This window comes from Mobula birostris, chromosome 6 (genome assembly GCF_030028105.1).
Source record: "Mobula birostris isolate sMobBir1 chromosome 6, sMobBir1.hap1, whole genome shotgun sequence".
In the NCBI taxonomy this organism is placed as follows: Eukaryota; Metazoa; Chordata; class Chondrichthyes; order Myliobatiformes; family Myliobatidae; genus Mobula; species Mobula birostris.
In genome coordinates this window covers 12103119-12127450 of record NC_092375.1, presented here as the reverse complement: position 1 = coordinate 12127450, position 24332 = coordinate 12103119, and the positions used below count along the sequence as shown (strand labels likewise).

General features: G+C 42.4%; 1 protein-coding gene across 4 annotated transcripts in view; it reads right to left on the bottom strand.

Annotated features, from left to right (window-relative positions):
* Positions 1-24332, bottom strand: part of appa (amyloid beta (A4) precursor protein a) — a 216980-nt gene that overhangs the window by 87772 nt on the left and 104876 nt on the right. For all 4 annotated transcript variants that reach the window (XM_072259874.1, XM_072259876.1, XM_072259872.1 and 1 more), the window contains exons 4-5: positions 15806-15918; positions 13113-13303 (exon numbers count right to left, since the gene is read on the bottom strand). In XM_072259874.1, the coding sequence (XP_072115975.1) occupies positions 13113-13303; positions 15806-15918 (304 nt within the window). The remainder of the gene's footprint in view (positions 1-13112; positions 13304-15805; positions 15919-24332) is intronic.

Here is a 24332-nt window from a genome sequence, read left to right as displayed (position 1 = left end):
CTATCTGGGTAGCCTCCAAACTGATGACAAGAATGTCAATTTCTTGAACTTCTGGTAATCCACTCCCCACCCCCTACACCATTTCCCATTCCCCTCTCTCACCTTATCTCCTTACCTGTCCATCACCTCCCTCTGGTGCTCCTCTCCCTCCCTTTACTTCCATGGCCTTGTTTTCTCCTATCAGATTCCTCCTACAGCCCTGTATCTCTTTCACCAATCAACTTCCAGTTCTTTACTTCACTTCTCCACTACCCTCGCCACCGTTTCAACTATCACCTTGCGTTTCTTCCTCCCCTCCCCCACCTTATTACACTGACTCCTCATCTTTTTTTCTCCAGTCCTGACGAAGGATCTTGGCCCAAAACATTGACTGTTTACTCTTTTCCATAGATGCTGCCTGGCCTGGTGAGTTCCTCCAGCATTTTGTGTGTGTTGAGCCTATTAGAGATGGTCTCTTTATTCCAATCTGCACCTTGTAAGGCATGAAAATGCCCGACACAGGCCTCTCATGGTCTGAGTCGACGTTCTCTACCCTTTATTCTAGGCAGCTTGTATATGGAAAGCCAATTTTCTCTTCTCACTTTCCCCGGTCTGATGAAATGTACTGGACCACAAATATTAATCAATGCCTGACCTTGAACACTTCCAGCAGGCTGTCAGATGTTCAGCTGGTTCAATGCTAGATCAAGTTTAATTCCCCTCCCAGCCATTCCCAAGATTAGAGAAATCCAATAATAACCTATAATTTTGAAAACTAAAATAAAAGCAGACATATTCTTGTACCAACCTGCAACTCCTGTTAATTAGTGTAATCATCTGCCAAATTAGAGGGTCTTGCAAAAAATCACAAGTATCTTCATAATAAGCGTATTTTCCTAACTTACTCCCAGCAACCTCTGGCCCAATTTGATCTTTTAAAAAAAATGGGTTGATGGATAATTTGATTTATAGACGGATCGCTTTGTATTATTTAGACAGGAAAAGAACTACTACCCTGGAGTGTAGGAGAATGAGGGGAGATTTGATGGAGGTATACAAAATTATTAGGGATGTAGTTGGGATAAATGCAAACAGGCTTTAACCTTCTGGGTGAACAAGAAGTCATAGATTAAACTTGAAAGGTGAAATATTTAAAGGGACCCTGAGGGTAGAATGAGTGTGGAATGAGCTGCCAGAAGTGGTCGATACCATCCATCAGTAGTGCTGTGTACACAGGACTCTCAGTATTATCAAAGATCCCACCTATACATCCAGTATCCTCTTTGACTTTCTACCATCAGGCAGAGACTCTGATGTACAAAATCAAGGATGGTCAGGATGGGAAACAGTTTCTTCACTCAGGCCATTAGGCTTCTGAACTCGCTGCTGCATCGCATTCGAAGTGTCACTGGTTAATCTGATCTGTACCCTACAATATTTAATTTACTTTGTTTATTTATGCGTAATCCACATGTAGATTTTATCCTTTCTTTCCTAAGTTATTGCGTGTGCCGTGTACTATAGTGCTTTACAGCCTGGCCCGGAGAAACATTGCTGCATTTAATGCTATACACGTATATGGTTAACTGACAATAAATTTGACTTGACTTGATGGCAATACTTAAGAGAACTTTAGGTAAGTACGTGGATAGGAAAGTTATAGAGGGTGATGGTCCAGGTGCAGGTCAATGAGACTAGGCAGAATAACCAGTTCAGCAGGGACTAGGACTAACTAGATGGGACAAAGGGCCCGTTTCTGTGATATAGTGCTGTATGACTATGACTCAGTGTAATTGAAGTGCCATTATCAAATCCATCCAAAAGCTTACACACATTGAGTAGTTTCAAAACGCTGAGTCTTGGATAGCAGATCTAATTTAATTATCCAACAGCGACTGAGCAGCAGAAGATGGCACTAACAGTAAAGAGATTGCCTCAATTGTAGCAAGGCACCATAAGCAGGCAGTTAATTAACTAGTAATTGCTTTAGATTGTATTTTTTTAAAATTGCATTATTTTAACTGGTCTCTTTAAGGAAATATAAAGCACTTTATATTACGCCAAATGCAAATACTAGTCTTTCCATAGGTAGAATAAATTATGCAGCATGAAAAGTACATATTAGTTAAAGGCTTTGAATATTTTATTGCAGTGTAATGAGTGTATTTGCATCAGACATATTCTGGAATACTATACTGCATTCATATCAATCTCTCACAAGGTCAGTATCCACATGCATGGCCTGCAAACACAATTACCACATTACTATTTGCAATTTCATGTGCTGAGCTCATTAACATCTCTGCACACATCATAATTTAAAAGTTTTATAAGGCACTGAGGGTTTATAAGGCATTGATTAGAAGGTGCTTGGAATATTATGAGCAGCTTTGGGCTCTCTAATGGAGAGAGTCCAGAGCAGGCTAACAGGAATGATCCTGGGAATGAAACGTATGACGTTTGATGGCTCTGGACTTGTGCTCGCTGTAGTTTGAAAGAAAGAAGGGCAATCTCTTTGAAACTTACTGAATATTGAAATACCTAGATATATTGGATGTGGAGAGGATGTTTCCTTTAGCGAGGGAAGTCCAGAACCGGAGGGTACAGCCTCAGAATAGAAGGGAGGGCATCCCACAAGAACAGAGATGAGAAAAAATTTCTTTAGCCAGCGGGTAGTGAATTTGTGGAATTCATTGCCACCAGAGATGAGTGTGCAGGCCCAGTTACTGAGTCTATTTAAAGCAAAGGTTGATAGGTTACTGGTTAATAAAATTGTCAAAGATTATAGGGAGGAGGAAGCAGAATATGGGTGAGGAAAAATAAATTAGCCATGATCGAACGGCAAAGAAGACTCCAAGGACTGAATGGCCTAATTCTATTCCTATGTCTTATAGTCTAATCTTAATAATCGGTATGATCCCACAAGATATGAAAGAGCAAAAGCACTTTCGAAAACAAAATTGAGAAGAATTAGCCCTTGAATCAATTTTAATATCTCTTCTCAGGTGGGTAAGAGCTATCTCAAGGCATTGTTTTAAAGAGCAAGGGTGTTCTTTAATCAATTAATAACCCTAAAAGGGATTACCTGCTTATTAACCCATAGTACTGACTAAAGGCGATTCGACAAAAGCACATGATCTTGCAGATCAGCAAGCTGTGTTCCAGTACCCGCTACCTGAAAACATAGCAAGAGATTCAACTACAACTTCAGAGTCACAGAGCAGTAATAGTGCGGTCACTCGAGTTCAGTAAGATGCTCTCCCAAAGGGTTGTTTCCTCCGGTGGTTGTAGTGGTTGATCCAGGATCCACATAACCCAGGATGTTAGGACGGATTCCCTTAATGGAGAATGCCTGTGTACGACTTGGTTTAACGTGACAGCGCTGATGCATGGGCTGTCACCACACAGTCCTTGACAATTCTGGGGTCAGGGTTCAGTGGCATGGCGTGCACGACGATTTGGGACCCTTCACTGCTGTAGCCTTTCTTTATCGAGAAAGGCTTACAGTACCTCTCAGTCCTCTGGTGCACTCTCCCCTTCCTATACACGGGGGACAAGGCTGAGATATTGTGACTGAAGTCTCCCTATACCAACTTTTAGGGATACTGTCTGTTCCCAAGGTCTAATTTTTTTTTTCATGTGACATATTATCTTTGATCTCTTATTTCCTAAAGCGTAGAAGAATTAAGGGATGTGATAGAGGCATACAAAATTATAAAGGGTATAGGTAGGGTGAATGTAGGCAGTCTTTTTCCCCTCAGGCTGGGTAAGAATAGAGCGAGAGGTCATAAATTTAGGGTGAAAGATAAGGGAAACATAAGGAGGAAGTTCTCCACTCAGAGGGTGATATGAGTGTGGAATGAGCTGCATGTAGGTTCAACGGCAACGTTTAAGGAGTTTGGATAAGTACATGGATGGGAGGGGTATGGAGGGTGATGTCCGGTAGTGAGTCAATGGGACTGGATAGATAACAGTCGGGCATCGACCAGACGAGCTGACGGGCTTGTTTCTGTGCTGCTGTGACTTGCCTGTCAGGAATGATCGCAAAGTTGGGATAATTTGAGGTGGAACAGAGTTATGGATACAGATGACAAGGAAGGGGTCTTCCAGTGCGAACTGCCCTCTCCCTGGATAAGTTCACCTACATTGTTGGTGCTGAGCGGAGTGTTTGGGACAGTAGAAGGCTGAAAGAAATTTCATGTCACGGTCATCAGTAAACTGCTGGAGCTGCAATGCTCTTTTCAGCCACCATCCGTTCTCCAAGTCATGGGTTTTCCACTGGACCCGACCTTTAGGTGCCGGCAGAGCTGCCTCTTTTCCATCCTGGTGCCGTGAAATTTCCCATCCATCAGCACCTTTCATCTGCACTTAGTTGGTTCCTGGCTCTCCTGGTCTTTCTGGTCAAAACTGGTCCCGATATTTTCTTACAGAGAAGTCAAGAGCATCTTCACAAAGGCAAGTTATGGTGGACTTCCATCAGATCTGTGTGGATGCTTACCACCATATCAGTGTATTGAGGTAGTACAAAGGAAAACAATAACATAATGCAGAATAAAGTGTAACAGATACAGAGAACGTGCAGTGGCAGCAAATAATAAGGTGCAAGATCATAATGAGGAGGATTGTGAGGTCAAGAGTCCGACTTATTGTATTAAAGTGCCATTCAATAATCTTATCACAATAGGGTAGAAGCTGTTCTTGAGCCTGGTGGTATGTGCTTTCAGGCTTTTGTGTTTTCTGCACATAATTTAATGGGTTCCAATGTTTGTATCAAGGACAACACCATGAAAAAGGAACTGGCTACAGGATGTAGATATCTTTGTTGGAAAGAGTTATTGTTCCTTGCAGGTTTATGAGGATATAGTACACCATGTCAGAGATTTGTTTCTCTTCCAGCCCTAACACTGAAATGCGCAAAAGGATCAGTCTGTCTGGAATGTGGGACAGTCACTTTTCCAGGATCAAAGCCCTTCTTAGGCAGGTGTAGCCACAATAGTGGGGATGTTTGCACTGATGACTGTACTATGCAAGTTCCATGTTAGAACAAGCCACAGGATCATGAGATAGTTGCTTCTCCCATTGGGGAAGATGCTGAGATACCAGACTACCTCATCTACAACAGCCGAGCTCACCCCATGAAGAAGCTCCAATGGACAGGCCCTGTTTTTTGCAACTCTGACACTAGACTCTCCACACTATGCTCCAAAGCTCTGTAGCAAAAGGGAATTCCCAGGTGGAAAAGACAGAAGAATGGTCTCAAAGCCTCCTTGATAATATGCAGACATTGGGCAGCACAGCAGCGTAGAGGTTAGCACGACTTTATTACAGCCTGGGCGTCAGAGTTCAGAGTTAAATCCTGGCGTGCTCTGTCAGGGGTCTATAGCCCCGTGGAATGTGTGCGTTTTCTCCAGGTGGTCCAATTTCCTCCCGCAATCTAAAGACGTACCAGGTAGGTTCACTGCTCTTTGTAAGTTGTCCCATGATTAGGTCAGCATTAAATCGGGGTTGCTGGATAACGCGGCTCAAAGGGCGGGAAAGGCCTATTTGGCACTGTATTTCTAAATAAATTCATACATACATTTCCAACCACTTTTGGGGTCCCTGGCCCACATAATGGAGAAGCAGGTTTCTGGATGGCTTTCCGAACATTGAGTCCATTCATCAGGAGAGCACAGATGGAGGAACAGACCAAACACATAAGTAAAAAAAAACCTGCCCTGCCAGGCATTTCCTGCATACCAGAGCCTACAGGTAACCACACTGACCTGTCACTCCATAACCTGTAGACTTGGAGTAGAACATATGATCCCTGAACTCCAGAAACCAGTTGATAAGATTACCAACAATAACCTGCTCTTACTATAGTAAGTTCACAACCTGATGACTAGATTAAGGTCAAGATCTTGGTCAATGCCAGCGTGTTCTTCAAATACAATGACAGATGGTCTGAATATTTCAACAGTTAAATCCCTTCAGGCCTCAACACTACTATTCAGGCATTAATAAGACACCAGACAACTGACATTTCCCACTTGTGGTAAGGATCAATTACATATAATCATAATATCAGAGCTTAGCTGATTGCAGGCAGAGCGAAAACAGGATGGTATTGGGATTGGGATTGGTATAGGTTTATTATTGTCACATGTACCAAGATACAGTGAAAAGCTTATTTTATACACTGTTCACTCAGATAATCATCACAAAGTGCATTGAAATTAAACAATAACAAAGGAGAATGAAGTGTAACAGCTGTAGACGAAGTGCAGAGCAGGTAAACGATGAAGTGCAAGATCAATACGAAGTAGATTGTGAGGGAAAGAGTACATCTTATCACACCGGGGAACTATTTACTAGTCTGAGAGAAGCCATCCTTTAGCCTTGTGGTAACGTGCCTTCAGGCTTTTGTACTTCCTGCCTGATGGGAGAGTGCAGGACAGAGAATGGTACAAGAAGCCGTTATTATTATTATTATTATTATTTGTACCAATCTGAGCTCACTAGACGTTGACTTCAAAAGCATCGAACGCCTGGCTCAGAGTTGGAGGCCTCTTCCCAGAACAGACGGATTCCTGTGGCAATACAGAACCAGGTGGTCAACACAAAAAAAAACAGAAGTACATAATAAAAGACCAACAAATTCAAGACGATAAATGCGGAAAATGCCAGGAGAAACCAGAAACAATCCAGCACATTACTGGATCCTGCAGTAGTTTAACTCAATCTGATTACTCACACATGCACAATCAAGTGGCAAACATCATTCACCACAATCTTGCTTTAAAATACAAACTCATAGAAGAAACCATACTTTACTACAAATGCAAGCCTGATCCAGTTTTAGAATCAGAGACCCACAAATTAAATAGCAATACAGTATACAGAACAACTTACTTACTAGATATAACCATTCTAAACACACATACAAAATCAATTAGGTGAAAAACATCAGAAATATACTGAATTAAAAGAGTAAATTGAAAGACTTTGAAACATGAACAAGGTTATACACTGTCCCAACAGTAATACTGACAACCGGTATTATCTCAAAGGCACTACACAATAGCATTAAACAATTAGGGCTAACACAGCACTATCTATATAAATCTCCAGGAAGCCACGATACTAAACACCACTAGAATAGTCTGAAAGTTCCTAGCAATTGACAAATGAGCGTGCTTGGCTGTCCCTGTACCTCAGGTTTTACCAGCTTGAGCTGAGAAAAAAAAAGTAACAATTATAACTTATTAATAGAGCATTTTTCATCCAGACAATGTAGTGCTTTACAATGGAAGAAAATGCAAACATGAAAATAAAAGACAAAAAGATGTTAGTTAAAAGCAAGGTTGAATAACTAAGTTTTGAGCTGGTGTTTATAAGTGTCAACTGTGTCTGTATGCCTTATAGTTTAGGTATTGAGTTCCACAGTTTAGACATGTAGTTCCAAAAAGCTGACCTGCCAGTTACCTTTTAAGGGAGATTGTTTACATTTAAGAGAATGGCGGAAGAAGATCTGAGAGCTCAAGCAGGATTATAAAACAAAAGTGATCCTGTGATGTACTCTGGTCAAGTAAGAGAACTTCAAAATCCAATCTAAAAGATAAAGGAAGCCAATGCAGGCAGCACACACAAAATGATGGAGGAACTCAGCAGGCCAGGCAGCATCTGTGGAAAAGAGCACAGTCGACCCTTCGTCAGGACTGGGTCTGCTTGGATTTCCAGCATCTGCAGATTTTCTCTTGTTTATGATTGGAAGCAAATGCAGAGTAGCTAGAATGGGAGTGAAATATGCCCTCTTCCTGATTTTAGTTAGAAGTCTGGCAGCAGTTGATGATTTCTGCATCTTGGTGTTAGAAACAGAGTAGGCAGAGGACCACAACCTTGTCGTGGTTTGGAGGCTTGCATGCCTCAATGACTTGGAGAGCTATGCTGGTTGGAGTCAGGGCTCTATGCTTTGGGTCTTGGTAGGGTTACTCATGCCAAACAGGTCAAAGGGTAGAGTACAGATTAAGAGTGGTCCACTGATCCTCCAGGTTTGGGGGTTCAACTCAGGGCTAACAACCCTGACTGGAAAGAAAATTGTACCGGAAACAGCAATGAAGAATCCTTCTACATTTGAGTGTGATAGTATTCCCCTGAGTCTCCAACTAGGACTTGCATGGCTGACAGTAGTAAAAACCGAGAGGAAGCTACTGGCACGATGAAGGAAGCCTTGAACACCACTGGAGATGGAGGACGTTCACTGCTGTCCTAAATGCCAACGGAGTACTGGGCTCCAAGAAGAGGAACCAGAAATGGCATCAGCTTGAAGTTTTTTTTTACCCACTGGGTATCTTTGTCTGGCTTTGACAAATCTGGATTGAATAATCTGCCATCAGGGAATCACTGGAAGCCACTTCTTAGAATTGTATCTCTGTGAGAACCACAAAAGAGAAGCAATTTCCTAAGATCAACAATTTAGTATTGGTGACTGGTGAAAAGTTTTCTGATCATTAAGCACACTGCTTTCAAACTGGTCATATTTTCATTTTGATGGAGGTTCTCAGCATGAAATGATCTAATTTAATATTAGCACTGATTCGAAGAGGAATGATTATCACATTTCAGCTGCTATTGAAAATATGTCCCATTTATTCTGAAGACAATCTGTTAAGTCACAGTAATGAAATGGCTTACAATTCAGTCTTGATAGCAGAACATTTACTGAGTGGTTGTTGAAGAACAGAGCTCTGAGACCCAGATAGACATATCCATAAGCAGCATCCATGCTTGCATTCACACAATGCTTTATGAGTACTTGACCAACAGTAAAATTGTAACGTAGCAACAAATTGGACATTAGCAATATTTAGTAATAAAGGATATGATGTTGTCCTATTTAAGGTGCTGCATTCAGATTCCGATTAGTTTTACTTATCACATGTGCATGGAAACACACAGTGAAATGAGCCCTTTGTATTAAAACCAAAACAACCTAAGGATGTGCCGGGGGCAGCCCACAAGTGTTGCCACACATTTTAGTGCCAACATAGCATGTCCACAGTGCTTGGCAGAACAACACGGAACCAACAAGCAACAAAACAAGATGCACTCCTGTCTATGCATATACATCCTCCAACCCCATGACAGGCCATGCCCAGACTCCGGATTCCAGTGGGCTCACATATAAACAGTCCAAATGAAGCCTAATACCTGGGCATTAAAACAAAACCTACTCCCCAAATGGTCAAAACTAACCCTAATAACTAGGCCTGAAAAATATACCTATTCCCCTAATAACCAGGTCCAATAACTGGAAGCTAGAAGCTTCACAGATTTTCTGTAGCAGTTATCACAACATTTAAATCTGACTATTTTATACATCAATAGTTATCACTGGAATGTTGTTATCCTTCTACTTGGAGCTAGTATTTGTCTAAGACAACCCCACAACTTCTTTAATTTTTCTTTGTTCATTTTCTGCTCTTGTAACATGCAATAATCAGCTGTAAGTAACAAGTAGTATGGCTCATTCTTAACTGCTGAACCTCTGGATCACAAAACCACCAGACGAGAATAGACGAGAATAGACCCATAGAACAGAGCACAGAGTAGGCCCTTCTAACCCTTTGAGCCACGCTGCCCAACAATCCCCCAATTTAATCCCAGTCTAATCACGGGACAATTTACAGTGACCAGTTAACCTACCAATCGGTACATCTTTGAACTGTGGGAGGAAACCAGAGCACCCGGAGGAAACCCACACGGTCACAGGGAGAACGTACAAACTCCTTACAGACAGCCGCAGGAATTGATCCTGAGTTCCTGTACTGTAAGACATTATGCTAACTGCTATGCTATTGTGCTGCCTCATTTTATAAATTAGCATCTCTGGAATTTTGTTATCTTGTTAGTTTTTGTATTGAATCACAACTTCTACTTATAGCATGAAGTGAATCAGAATCAGGTTTATTATCACCGGCATGTGGTGTGAAATTTGTTAACTTAACAGCAGCAGTTCAATGCAATACATAATCTAGCAGAGAGAGAAAAATAAGTAAATCAATTACAGTATATGTATATTGGATAGATTAAATATCGTGCAAAAACAGAAATAATATATTTTTAAAAAGTCAGGTGGTTTTCATGGGTTTAATGTCCATTTAGTAATCCGATGGCAGAGGGGAAGAAGCTGTTCCTGAATCACTGAGTGTGTGATTATATTTAGTGACAAAATTAATACATGACCAACAAACTCCCATTACTCGTGCTGTCACTGAATAGGCAATATTCCGTATCTTATATTCATTTATAGAGAGTAAATAGAACACTAGGGGCAATATCTTTGATCTTGTTTGAAATGGTACCATACATTGCCCAAGGAAGCAGAAAGGAGCCCAGTTTCATGTCATTAAAACAAACAAAATCTCTGATGCTGCAGCACTCTCCCATTACTGCAGTGGAATGTCATCTTGGATTTGTTTTTAAGGATCTCGAATGGGACTTATTGTGCATTTAATATTTTAGTAATATTTGAGTAATTTTATAAATATATTGTGTGATTAAGCATCCTTTATTGTTTATATAATTCATTATGGTTATATATAAATTACATAAGTCATGACCCTACCATGTGATAAGCATCTGCCTCGCTTAAAGTAAACACGAATTTAGATTCACATTTCAGACTCGTGTCTTCCTTTGAATTAGTTTAATATTTTGAAATTACAAAGCATAACTGGACTTAAGCTTGCAAACTTTAAATCCAACAAACGTTACCACTGAACTGTGATTAAATTAGTTAAATTATCTTGACGGCTTTTTCGGGATCAATGGGCAAACACAGAAGGATGTGCAGACGAAAGGACACGATCAGTTAGTTCAGACAAAGGATGTGGATTAATGACAAAACCGAACGATGAAAACCCAATTAGTCACAGAAATATTCATACCACTACGATATTACAAAGACCTCATTATTTGGAAAAAAGATTTTGCCAAAAAGGGCACACACAAACTGATCTAAAATTAATGATACATCATTATTTATTTCAAAATTAGTTTAATTTTCAATGCATCCTTTTGAGGCCAACAACAAGAAGTAAATGAGCTTTTAACAGAAGGGTTTTATCAAATTGAAGGAGAATGCTCACTAATTATTTTTACAGCTTATGTATCATGGGGGAGGTACGTCTCTACCAAAGACACTCTGTTCCCTCTGCTAGCCTGCAGGTCACCCTCGGGCAAAGTGTAGCCCCTGCCTAGCCTCTGATCAGAGTCATGTGAAGACATGGGAGCAGATGGTGGATGGCCGTATGAGCAGCCGGTGCACATCACAAGTCCTGGTTATATGACCACTGATGCCAGGTAGACAATCTCTGAAGAGTATTGATAATAGCTGGAGTCACCCGTCTTGGAAAAATACTGCCCAGAGGGCGGCAATGGTAATTACTTCTGTCAAAAAATTTGACAAGAACAATCATAGTCATAGACCAGGATCGTCCAGGTCATACGACACAGCACATAATGACGATGATGATGTCTGATCACAGTTTTGCTTCCAAGTTGATGAACAGAAGAGTAATGAGGCAGTTTTGTTCTCTTATCGTTGGTTCACCACTCTCTTTGTTGGACATAACTTATCAAATTAAATTTAGCATAGAGCATTATGAGTTCACTAGAAAGGTCACCATAATCAAATCTGAATCTGCTCAGTATGTTTAGATTGCTAATTTTATGTTACTAAAATGGAAGAAGATTAATTCTAATATTCCACCAGGTCAGCCAACTGGATTCAGTACTTGCTGGAGTATCTGGATCAGACACCATCTGCACTGCAACAGACAGGACGGCTCTGCAATGGGTAGTCAACGCTGCGCAAGGCATCACCGGCACCAGCCTACCCATCACGCCATCACGGACATACTGTATATACAGAAAGATGCCGGAAAAAGGCCATGAAGGATGCATCCACCCTGCTCATGGACTGCTTGTTCCACTCTCATCAGGGAAGAGGCTACGCGGCATCCACACCAGGGACCACCAGACTCAAAAACAGTTGCCTTCCCCAAGCAGTAAGGCTGATCAACAACGGATCCAGAGTAACAATTATTTCAATCTCCTTTACACTTGTGTACTGGAAATGACATTAAACAATCTTAACCTTGATCACAAGATGCATTGCCTGAATGATCTAGGGGGCTAATATTTTCTTCTTCAGCAGCTCATACCGTCTAAATACTGAGAGAGTTCGGCAAAGCTTTAGTTAATACAACTTTACAATTAAAGTTTTTTAAAATCTTTGCCAAGTATGTAGAAGTACAAACAGGCAACTAGGTACTGATTTAACTATAACCCAAACTGAACTGATTAGATAACACTGGTACACCAGAGCATTCATCAAGGTCTCAATCACCACAAGCAAACAATTTAAAAGATATATACATGAAAAAGAGCAGAGAAAATTTTCAAGGATGTTGCCAGGACTAGAGGGCCTGAGTTACAGGGAAAGGTTGAATAAGTTGGAACTTTATTCCCTGGAGTGGAGGAGGATGAGGGGAGATTTGATAAGAGGTACACAAAATTATGAAGGGTATTGATAGGGTAAATGCAAGCGGGTACTTTCCACTGAGGTTGGGTGAGACAAGAACTAGGTGTCATGGGTTAAGGGTGAAAGGTGAAATGTTTAAGGAGAACCTGAGGGGGAACTTCACTCAGATGGTGGCGAGTGTGTGGAACGAGCGGCCAGCAGAAGTGGTGGATGTGGGTTTGATTTCAACATTGAAGAGAAATTTGAATAGGTACAGGGATGGTAAAGGTATGGAGGGCTACGGTCTGGGTGCAGGTCAATGGGAATAATAGTTCAGCACAGACTAGAAAGGCCGAAAGGCCTGTTTCTGTACTGCAGTGCAAATTATAATAGAGCCCAGTTTTAGATATTATAGAAACTTTGCTTTGCCACTGCAATCAGTGTGATGCACATTTTAACACAGTAAGGCAAATGGATTGCATTCACTGGCTTCACTTATGACCCCTAGAAAAATAAAAATCTATGATATTGATGAAATTTAAGGCCAGTAAAGCTTCTCTGTCACCTTTGATACTCTCAATGCAGTAAGCATCCGAAAGATAATAAAGCAGCAAGGAAGCCTTACCCGCCATCCGCATAATCTGCATCATCGCCTCCCCACCAGACATCCGAATCTTCTTCATCAATGTCTGAGTCGATCTTATCGTTTTCTTCAGGAATGGGGCAGCAAACAAATTCTACGCCACGAAATTCGTCAATTCCGCATGGCAGCAGCATTCCATAGTCATGGAGGTTCATGATCTTGTCACCGCAGGTCTGGGAAAGCACAAAGAATTAAAAGCTGGGTAAACCCACATAGCTTCTGTGGACTGTCTTCTGAAGTGATCTTAATTCAGTTCAGGTGGTAAAGACGCACCAGCTTTTTACTTGGCAAACTTTCAAAGTTCAAAGTAAATGTGTTATCAAAGTATGTACAAGTCCTACTTTGAGCTTCATTTTCTTGCAGGCATTCACAATAGAACAAAAGAAATACAATAGAATCAAAGACTGACAAACAACCAATGTGCAAAAGACAAACTGTGCAAATACAAAGAGAACAAATAATAATAAACTTTAATAAATAATAATAATCAGTTTTTTTGCTATAGGTCCGTTCCGTTCAAGTGGACAGTGAATATACCAAAACAAGCAATTTCCTATATACATATACAGCAAGCAAAATAATACAGCTCAATTTGTCTTGTATATTAAGTATGAAAATAAAGGAACATTTATAAACCCAAGAAAATGTGGACAAATGGAGTGAAAGGTGGGCGAGGAATGGAAGGACCCTCCTTAAAAAGATTTCTGCTGTTCAAAAATGATCATTGGCGAAATAGTGTAATTTTAGTAAGACTACCCAAAGGAGGATAATTCTGCAATACTGAAAATCCCAAGTCTCAAAAGGCAATCAAGTTACCGGAGAACCAGATACAAAGAAATAGTGCAAATTGGTTAATGTTTTAACAAGCATAGCTGGACAATATTCCCTGCAACCGCTTCCCTTCTGTTTGTCTTCCCACCAGCAAATATCATAAATTATTTAATGACACTCAGACAATGGCAGTCTTTATCAGGCTGGAGACCAGCGTGAATTGCTGACTGAAATCAGACACTTAATGATTTCTGTTGCATTTAATTAATTGAATCAAACTGAAGTTCAATTCTGTTGTGTTGCCTCGAGATTTCTGATAACAAAGTGTGGTTTGGTGTAATTGTCTGTGGGGGAATGGGGCTATGTGAAGGGAGATGTGGGGGCTACAGAAAGGTAACCTTCAACCAATGGATACTACTCATGTGCAATAGTTCTGTCAGCAAGCTTGCCAGTAGACTGGCCTATTAAAACTCATCCCTGGAGATCCAAGCCTTAATCTCGAATGAGGCAGTTCAACCGTTTGAAGGATTGATTGTGAAGCTGAAGAAACAAGGAAGACTTGGTACCATTAATTCTCACATAAAAATTCTGATCTCATCTAGCTCAGACAAAATATAATATTCATTTTGTACAGACAGTGTGGGGGAAGGGGAGGGGAGGGAAGGAGGAAAATGAACAATAGGAATCCAACCTGTTTGTCTGAATCACCTCGCAATTTGGCAGAGGCCCAGTGGTTATACTTCTGATGGGGAGAGTGTGCTAGCTTATTTGATGGGTAGACAAACACCAGATGTAGAGGCCTGCCCCAACTTGTCCTTCACTATGAGCAACAGAGAGCTTATGAAGAGACTGCAAGCACTGAGAATAATGCAGTAACTCAGCGCGAGGAGCATGCTTCCATTCACCATACAGAGAGATTTTCAGACAGTCAAACACTGAAGATATGTTCCACTGGAATTGAAAACCTAGAGGCTATAAGCAGACAAGGTTGATGAATGTTCGGTGGCTCTGGGCCTGTACTCACTGGAGTTTAGAAGAATACGGAGGTGGGGGGGATCTCACTGAAACCCATCGAATATTGAAAGTGGATGTGGAGAGGATGCTCCCTATAGTGGGGTCATCTGGGATCAGAGGGCACAGAATAGGAAGCCGTCTCTTTAGAACAGAGGTGAGGAGGAATTTCTTTAGCCAGAGGATGGTGAATCTGTGGAACCCATTGCCACAGATGACTGTAGAGTCCAAGTCATTGGGTATATTTAAGGCAGAGGTTTGTAGGTGATTTATTAGTAAGAGGGCATCAAAAGTTACAGGGAGGAGTCAGGAGAACGGGGATGAGAAGGTTAGTAAATCAGCCATGATGTAGCCAAATGGCTTTATTCCATTCCTATATCTTATGGTCTAAGTAGGCCAAATACCATCTCATAGAAATGTTAACAGATATGAAAATAGATTAGCTTTCACCAGGGTATGAAGGTCAAGGGCACATGAGTAAATGATACAGCAAAGAATAATTAATTATAAATTATCCTCAACCAATACAAAAAACAAGTTTGAGCAACAACTATATGGAGACATTTTCTTTGTGCCCTACAGAGCCAAGAATCCGTATATTGATCAGAAATACTATAGGCATTCAAACTAGTTTCAAAACAATGCCATAATTCAAGAGTTGGGAGAAAAAGACCGTCTTCATTAGGTACATGAAAAAAATCACAAAGAAATATTTTGGCACTTAAGGTGTAATTGTTCTGCCAAGATTTCATTCACAGCATAAATACACTCCTTCAAAATACAAAAGGTACATTTAGAATAACTGGCTGATGAAGGGATACGGAACTTCAATCGCTAACTGTAGGGGGACATTTGCTTAGTCACGGGAGAACCTTTTAATATGGCAAGCGTACCTCTTTTGCAACTGTGTGCCAATACAGATGGCTCTCACAGGTGTCCATCTTCTCCCGGTGCAGGAACTTGCATTTGTCAGGAACAAGGAGTGCATCACTTACGAATTCACCAACTGTGCAACAGTGGAAAGGACATTTTAGTACCAATGCTCGGGCAACATCAGATAACAAATATCAAAACAGTTAGCCAAACAATGGAGTCATACAACAAAGGAATTCAACATCAAAAATCAAGTCAAGTCAAGTTTATTGTCATTTAACTACACTGCCTATAAAAAGTACTCAACACCCCCATGGAAGCTTACATATTTTATTGTTTTACCGCATGGAATAATGGTGGATTTAATGTGACTTTTCTGACACCGATCAAACAGAAAAAGACTTTTACGTGTCGAAGTGCAAATAGATCTCCACAAACTTATCTAATTAATGTAGCGAAGACTGAAAGCAAGTGGCCATTTCAATATTCACGCAAGGTGGGCAACATTAAGCTAAAACGTTGGCCTCCAACCTGATAGCATGAACATCGATTTTTCGAACTTCTGGTAATCCACCCCCACCCACCCCACTTCACAACATTCCCCATCCCCTTTTCCCTCTCTCACCTTATCTTCTTGTCTGTCCATCGCCCCCCTCTGGTACTCTTCCCCACCTTTTCTTTCGCCCAAGGCCTTCTGTCCTCTCCTATTAGATCCCCCCTTCTCCAGCCCTGTATCTCTTTCACCAATCAACTTCCCAGCTCTGTACTTCACTCCTCCGCCTCCTGGTTTCACCTATCATCCTGTTTTTCTCCCTCCCCTCACCCTAACTTTTAAATCTGCTCATCCCTTTTTCTCCAGTCCTGCCGAAGGGTGTCGACCCGAAACGTCAACTGTACTATTTTCTATATATGCTGCCCGGCCTGCTGAACTCCTCCAGCATTTTGTGTGTGTTACTTGAAGAACTATAGATTTGTTTCCTACATCAGACATCAAGGTTCTTGTTCGCAAATATTTAACTTCAACTACTAATATTAGAAAACTAACCAATCCCAAATAATTGAAGTGGTTAAAATCTCTACAGTATGGAACTTTGAGTCGTCCTTATTGCAGCAGTTAGGTTGTTCAACAAACATAGATTCTTACACAGCCAAGATGCAAAATCCCTCATAAACTAATACTGCTCAGTTATGATAGATCTTAAGTTAAGTGGCTACCACTTGCTTATTATAAAACAAAACCCTGGCTAGGCCATGCTTAGATTACTGTGTTCGGTTCTGGTTGCCTTATGACAGGAAGGACGTGGAAGCTTTAGAGAGGGTGCAGAAGATGCCTGTATTAGAGAATGAGGATATGAAGATATATTGCGCAAGCTAAGACTTTTCGATTTGGAATGAAGGAGAATAGGAGGTGACTTCACAGAGATGTACAAGACGGTAAGAGGCATAGATTGAGTGGGTAGCCGGAGACTTACCCATCCCCCCAAGAGTGGAAATGGTTCAAACGAGGGGGCATAATTTTAAGTTTATTGGGGGAAAGTATAGGGCAGATGTCAGAGGCAAGAATTTTTGCACAGAGTGATGAGTTTAGTGCATGGAACACCTTGTCAAGGATGGTGGTGCATCAGGGACATTTAAGAAATTCTTAGATAGGCATACAGATGATAGAAAAATGGAGTGTTAAGTAGGAGGAAAGCATTAGATTGACCCTAGAGTAAGTTAAAAGGTCAGCACAACATCCTGGGCTAAAGGGCCTGTACTGGGTTATATTCTAAATGGGGCAAAACATTACCAAGAGGACAGCTCCTCTCAGTAAACTAAGTCAAGCAATTCCACAACCCCTCACAACCAACCCATGAACTTCAAACTAAGAAATGTTGTTTTGAATTTATATTTGTTAGTGGAGAGTAAAATAAGACTAGGTAAAATGGAAACACGAGGAAATCTGCAGATGCTGGATATTCAAGCAACACACACAAAATGCTGGTGGAACGCAGCAGGCCAGGCAGCATCCATAGGAAGAAGCACAGTCGACGTTTCAGGCCGAGACCCTTCATCAGGACTAACTGAAAGAAGAGATAGTAAGAGATTTGAAAGTGGGAGGGGGAAGGGGAGATCCAAAGTGATAGGAGAAGACGGCAGGGGGAGGGATGGAGCTAAGAGGTGGAATGTTGATTGGCAAAAGGGATACAAGGCTAGAGAAGGGAGAGGATCATGGGACGGGAGGCCTAGGGAGAAAGAAAGGGGGAGGGGAGCGCCAGGGGAAGATGGAGAGCAGGCAAGGAGTTATTGTGAGAGGGACAGAGAGAGAAAAAGAGAGAGAAGAAAGGAAAAAAAAAATAAGGGATGGAGTGAGAACGGGAAGAGGGGCATTAGCGGAAGTTAGAGAAGTCAATGTTCATGCCATTAGGTTGGAGGCTACCCAGACGGAATATAAGGTGTTGTTCCTCCAACCTAAGTGTGGCTTCATCTTGACAGTAGGGGTGGCCATGGATAGACATGACAGAATGGGAATGGGATGTGGAATTAAAATGTGTGGCCACTGGGAGATCCTGCTTTCTCTGGCGGACAGCAAAACAGTCTCCCAGTCTGCGTTGGGTCTCACCAATATATAGAAGGCCGCAGCGGGAGCATCCTCCGTCTCCGTCGCATCTGCTCTCAGGATGAGGTCTTTCATTCCAGGACGAAGGAGATGTCTTCCTTTTTTTAAAGAAAGGGGCTTCCCTTCCTCCACCATCAACTCTGCTCTCAAACGCATCTCTCCCATTTCATGCACATCTGCTCTCACTCCATCCTCCCACCAACCCACTAGGGATAGGGCTCCCCTTGTCCTCACCTACCACCCCAACAGCCTCTGGGTCCAACATACAATTCTCCGTAACTTCCGCCACCTCCAACGGGATCCCACCACCAAGCACATCTTTCCCTCCCCCCACTCTTTCTGCTTTCCGCAGGGATCGCTCCCTATGTGACTCCCTTGTCCATTTGTCCTCCCCACCGATCTCCCTCCTGGCGCTTATCCTTGTAAGCAGAACAAGTGCTACACATGCCCTTACACTTCCTCCCTCACCACCGTTCAGGGCCCCAAGACAGTCCTTCCAGGTGAGGTGACACTTCACCTGTGAGTCGGCTGGGGTGATATACTGCGTCCGGTGCTCCCGGTGTAGCCTTCTATATATTGGTGAGACCCAACGCAGACTGGGAGATCGTTTCGCTGAACACCTACGCTCTGTCCACCAGAGAAAGCAGGATCTCCCAGTGGCCACACATTTTAATTCCATGTCCCATTCCCGTTCTGATATGTCTATCCACGGCCTCCTCTACTGTAAAGATGAAGCCACACTCAGGTTAGAGGAGCAACACCTTATATTCCGCCTGAGTAGCCTCCAACCTGATGGCATGAACATTAGCTTCTCTAACTCCCGTTAATGCCCCTCCTCCTGTTCTCACCCCATCCCCTATTTATTTATTTATTTATCCCCCCCCCCCTCTTTCTTTGTCCCTCTCACAATAGCTCCTTGCCTGCTCTCTATCTTTCCCTGGCGCTCCCCTCCCCCTTTCTTTTTCCCTCCGCCTCCCATCCCATGATCCTCCCTCTTCCCAGCCTTGTATCCCTTCTGCCAATCAACTTTCCAGCTCTTAGCTCTATCCCTCCCCCTCTTGTCTTCTCCTATCATTTTGGATCTCCCCCTCCCCCTCCCACTGTCAAATCTCTGACTATCAATTCTTTCAATTAGTCCTGATGAAGGGTCTCGGCCTGAAACGTTGACTGTGCTTCTTCCAATGGATACTGCCTGGCCTGCTGCATTCACCAGCTTTTTGTGTGTGTTGCTAGGTTAAATGGAGCTGATCTGAGAAGACACCAAATATCTCAACGGGTCAAAATACATGAGGGATTAAGTTGACCCAAAAACCTAATCTGTGTTTTTGTTATCTCTTGCCTTGGCTATCCCAAAGTGCTCTTTTGCCTCAGTGACACTTGTGGGCTGTGCAAGTTTCACTGTATGTTTTGCTTTACATGTGACAAATGAAGCTAATCTTTATATTCTAATTCTCAGCCATTAAACATGAAATGCTATCCAAACACAGAGGACGAATTTGAGAAATTTTACTTCGTTCATTATCAACAAGTTAAGAGTTGGTTCAAAGAATATTTTGTGGCCTTGAAGACCGTGACAGACACTGGTCAACAAACCTAGTGATTAGCTAACCATGAGACAAAATCCAGTGTGTGAAAGTGCACTCTAAGATGATCCAGGACCTTGAAAGGAGCAGAGTATATGCTAACAAGCATTAATCTTGGCTCTCAGTGTGCCGCATACAGAAGTTTGTTCAAATCTACAGAACTAATGCAGAAAATGGGGTCAAAACCAAAAAATTTAAAGGTTGGGTGAAACCTTCAGAAAAGAAAATTCACAGGAAGTCATTAAAACAATCCTGTCTTTTATATACCCTCAAGTATTTATTTACACAAGTACTCAAAACCCAATGACTCAGTGTTTCACTCTGCTAATTCAAACATATAACCCTACATTAGACTGCCTGAAAACATTCTAAAAAAAATCCTTAAATCTTGGGAGGTACAGAGGTCAGCTGTTCTATTCTGAGGATTAGCACCTTATCAAAATAACATTCTGAACCTAAGATGTCCAAGGCTCATTGAAGTACTTGGTACAGCTGTTGTCAGATTTGAAATACACAGACTTTTAAAAACTATATTGTTTGAGTTGGCAAATTTCAACCTTCGAAATAGCTGGAAAAGATTTTGCAGAAAATGTCAGGGTTGTTTATGTGTGTGTGTGTATATATATATATATATATATACACAGGAATTGTGTGTGTGTTCATTTTACTTTCAGCGAGGCACGACATATGATGTGCTGGCATAATGATGTATGCCTTTCACGTACCTTTACATACAGCCCATAAGTAATTATTTAAACAAAGAATGCTTAATCAAATATATTTACAATATTACTCAAATATTGTGGTGGTTGTTTCTCAGGGTCCGAGGAAGGCTAAACATCTGTGGATACACATGTGACTTCGGAGGCTGAAGGCGGAAGCACACATGCAGTTGCAGGTTGGACATGGAATGGCGGTTGTTAGAACAGGTGCACACGCAGCTTTGTGGTGTCGATCTCGTGCTGCTGCAAGGCACTGATCTCGGTCATCCTCAAGGTCAGATGCAGCTTTTCTGGTCAGAGCGTGCCTCACAGCCCTGTCGGCTGCAGACTCCTCAAGTTGTCGAGGCTGGAGGTCTGCCCATTTGATGCACGATTTCAGATTGTCTTTCAATCTTTTTTTGGGGCGGCCCTGATTGCGACTGCCATGACAAAGCTCACCGTAGAGCAGCTGCCTGGGGATTCTTGTTTCACCGATGCGGATTACATGGCCAGTCCAGCGTAGCTGGGCCTGGAGGATCCTTGCCTCAATGCTTGTGTTGTTGGCTCTGTCAAGGACTTCCTGGTTGGTGATTCGGTCCTGCCATCGAATCCTCGAGATCGACCGCAGAGAGCGCATGTGAAACTGCTCCAGCTGTTTGACGTGCCTGCAACACAGGGTCCAGGTTTCGCAGCCGTACAGGAGAGAGGTGAGGACCACAGCCTTGTACATCTTTGAGCTTGGCTGAAAGCTGAATCACTTGAGGCTTTCCACAGCACCCTGACTAGCATTTGGGAAGAAGAGATAACCCCTGAACTCAGAGACGCAACAATAATTGTCCTCTACAAAAATAAAGGTTCAAGGACCGACTGCGGGAACTACAGAGGCATCTCACTACTTTCCATTGCCGGAAAAATCCTTGCCTGCATCATCCTCAACAGACTGACTCCAACAGTGTCAGAAGAGAGCCTTCCTGAGTCGCAATGCGGCTTTCGTCCCGAACGCAGCACTGTCGACATGATCTTCGCAGTGAGACAGATACAGGAGAAGTGCCTGGAACAGAACAAGACATTATACTCTGTCTTCATTGATCTGATGAAGGCGTTTGATACGGTCAACAGAAACATGCCGTGGATCATCCTTAGAAAGCTTGGCTGCCTGCAGAAATTCACTGCACTCATCCGCCTGCTCCACGATGGCATGACAGGAGAAGTGTTCTCAGATGGGGAACCATCTGAGACTTTCAACATCTCAAGTGGCGTGAAGCAAGGGTGCGTTCTAGCACCAGTGCTCTTCAACCTCTTCTACACCCCAATGCTGAAGCATGCTGTTAAGGACCTAGACCTGGGTACTTACTCAAATATTACTAAAATATTAAATACACATGTGCTTTATTTAAAAAAAAATGTAAAAATATATACATACACACACATATACACACATTCACCTGTACATATGAGCAGTGCCTCAGGAAGGCAGCGTCCATCATTAAGATCCCCACCACCCAGGACATGTTCTCTTCACATCATTACCATTGGGAAGGAGGTACAGAAGCCTGAAAGCACACACTCAGTGATTCACGAACAGCTTCTTCCCCTCTGCCACCTGATTTCTAAATGGACATCCAACCCATGAACACTACCTCACTACATTTTTTAAAATTTGTATTTTTTTTGCACTACCTATTTTAACTTTCACGACATATGCCGGTGATATTAAACCCGAATCTGATTCTGACATGTACTTTATTCCTAATAATAATTTTTCTCATTTCTGCCAAACAAATTAAAAGGCAGTGGTACGTCAAAACCCGAAAACTGAACGAAGTTGATGTGTTAATAGCTCCCATCAACAAATTGCAGATGCAGAACGAACTTACTGCATCAGGTTTGGAAAGAAGCTTGGCCATCAACTGTATTAACTGGAAGTATGAAATGGGACTGCAATAGGTATTAGATGCAACAGGCCATTCAGCCCCTCACCCCTGCTCTGCTGTTCAATGAGATCATTGCTAAGCTAATTGACTGTAACCTTAACCTCACTTTCTTATCTACTCCTGATAACCTTTCACCTCCTTTATTATCAGGATCTGTCTGCCTCTTCCCTGAAAATATTCAAAGACACGACAGCTGCCGTCCTTTAGACAACACTCAGAGGCAATAAATCACCTCACCTGCCTTAAATGGTCAACCCCCTCTTTTTAAAATGGTGACCAGTGATCCAGATTCTCCCAGAAGAGAAAAGATCTTCTGCATCCTGTTAAGATCCTTAAGGCAGTGGTCCCCAACCACCGGGCCGCAAAGCATGCGCTACCGGGCCGTGAGGAAACGATATGATTTGGCGATAGGAGTCAGCTGCACCTTTCCTCATTCCCTGTCACGGCCACTGTTGAGTTTGAACGCACGCGAGGTCATTACCCGCGCGTCATCCATGTCAGCGCAGGAAGGAGATCAACTCCTCGAGCTTGCAAATGACGACGGGTTGAAAAGTATGTTTGACATAACATCTCTGCCGGCGGCATTTTGGATCAAAGTCAAGGGTGAATATCCTGAGATAGCCACGGAAGCACTGAAAATGTTGCTTCCATTTCCAACATATCTCTGCAATGAATACAACGAAAACTAAATTGCGGAATAGACCGGACACAAGGAAACCCCTTCGAGTATCGCTGTCTCCCTCGATGGCACCGTCTTGTTGCAGGGAAACAAGCCCAGGGCTCCCACTGATTCAGTGATATTGGTGTGTTGCAATGATTTTACATGTTCCTACGGGGAAAATATGCACTGTGTGTTTAATACCCAAACGTTACTTAAAATGTTATGATGCTATTGACTTATAAGTGACTTATCACTGTATTCATGCGAGGAGAATATGCGCTGTGTGTTTAATATTAAATTCGTTAGATAAACCCTTTTAGAAACGAAATTGAGTGTATTAGCCACTTACCACCTCTATTCTGGTCGTGATTAACATCCCTAACACCCCACCGACCAGAATTGCCAAAAACGATTTGCAGAAAAAAAAAATCGGCATGTACGCGCATGCGCACTGGTGCCCGTGCAAGGCTTCATGGTCATGGTAATCTTCTCGGGGTAAACACAACGTATTTGACAGTTACTCTTGTCCGTTGGCTACCCTAACCGCACCTCTCCCCCCCCCCCCTCGGTCCGCAAGAATATTGTCAATAATAAACCGGTCCGCGGTGCAAAAAAGGTTGTGGACCCTGCCTTAAGATACTGGCATGGCAGTGTAGCGGTTAGCCTAACAGTTTACCATGCCAGCAGTCAGTGTCTGGGGTCCAATTCCTGCCACTTCCTGCAAGGAGTTTGTACGTTCTCCCCGTGACCGTGTGGGCTTCCTCCGGGTGCTCCGGTTTCCTCCCATGTCTTAAAGATGAATGGGTTAAGTTGTGGGCATGCTAAGCTGGTGCTGGAAACATGTTGACAACTGGCAGTCCTGGAGAAGGGTCTCGGCCCGAAATGTTGACATTTGCTCTTTCCCATAGATCCCACTGGACTGCTGAGCTCCTCCAGCATTTCGTGTGTACTACTTGGATTTCCAGCTTCTGCAGATTTTCTCATGACGATGACACTTGCACATCCTCGGGCTGTGTGTTTATTCGCCATATACACCTACATGTATTAGGAACTTGCTGTGGTGTGGTGG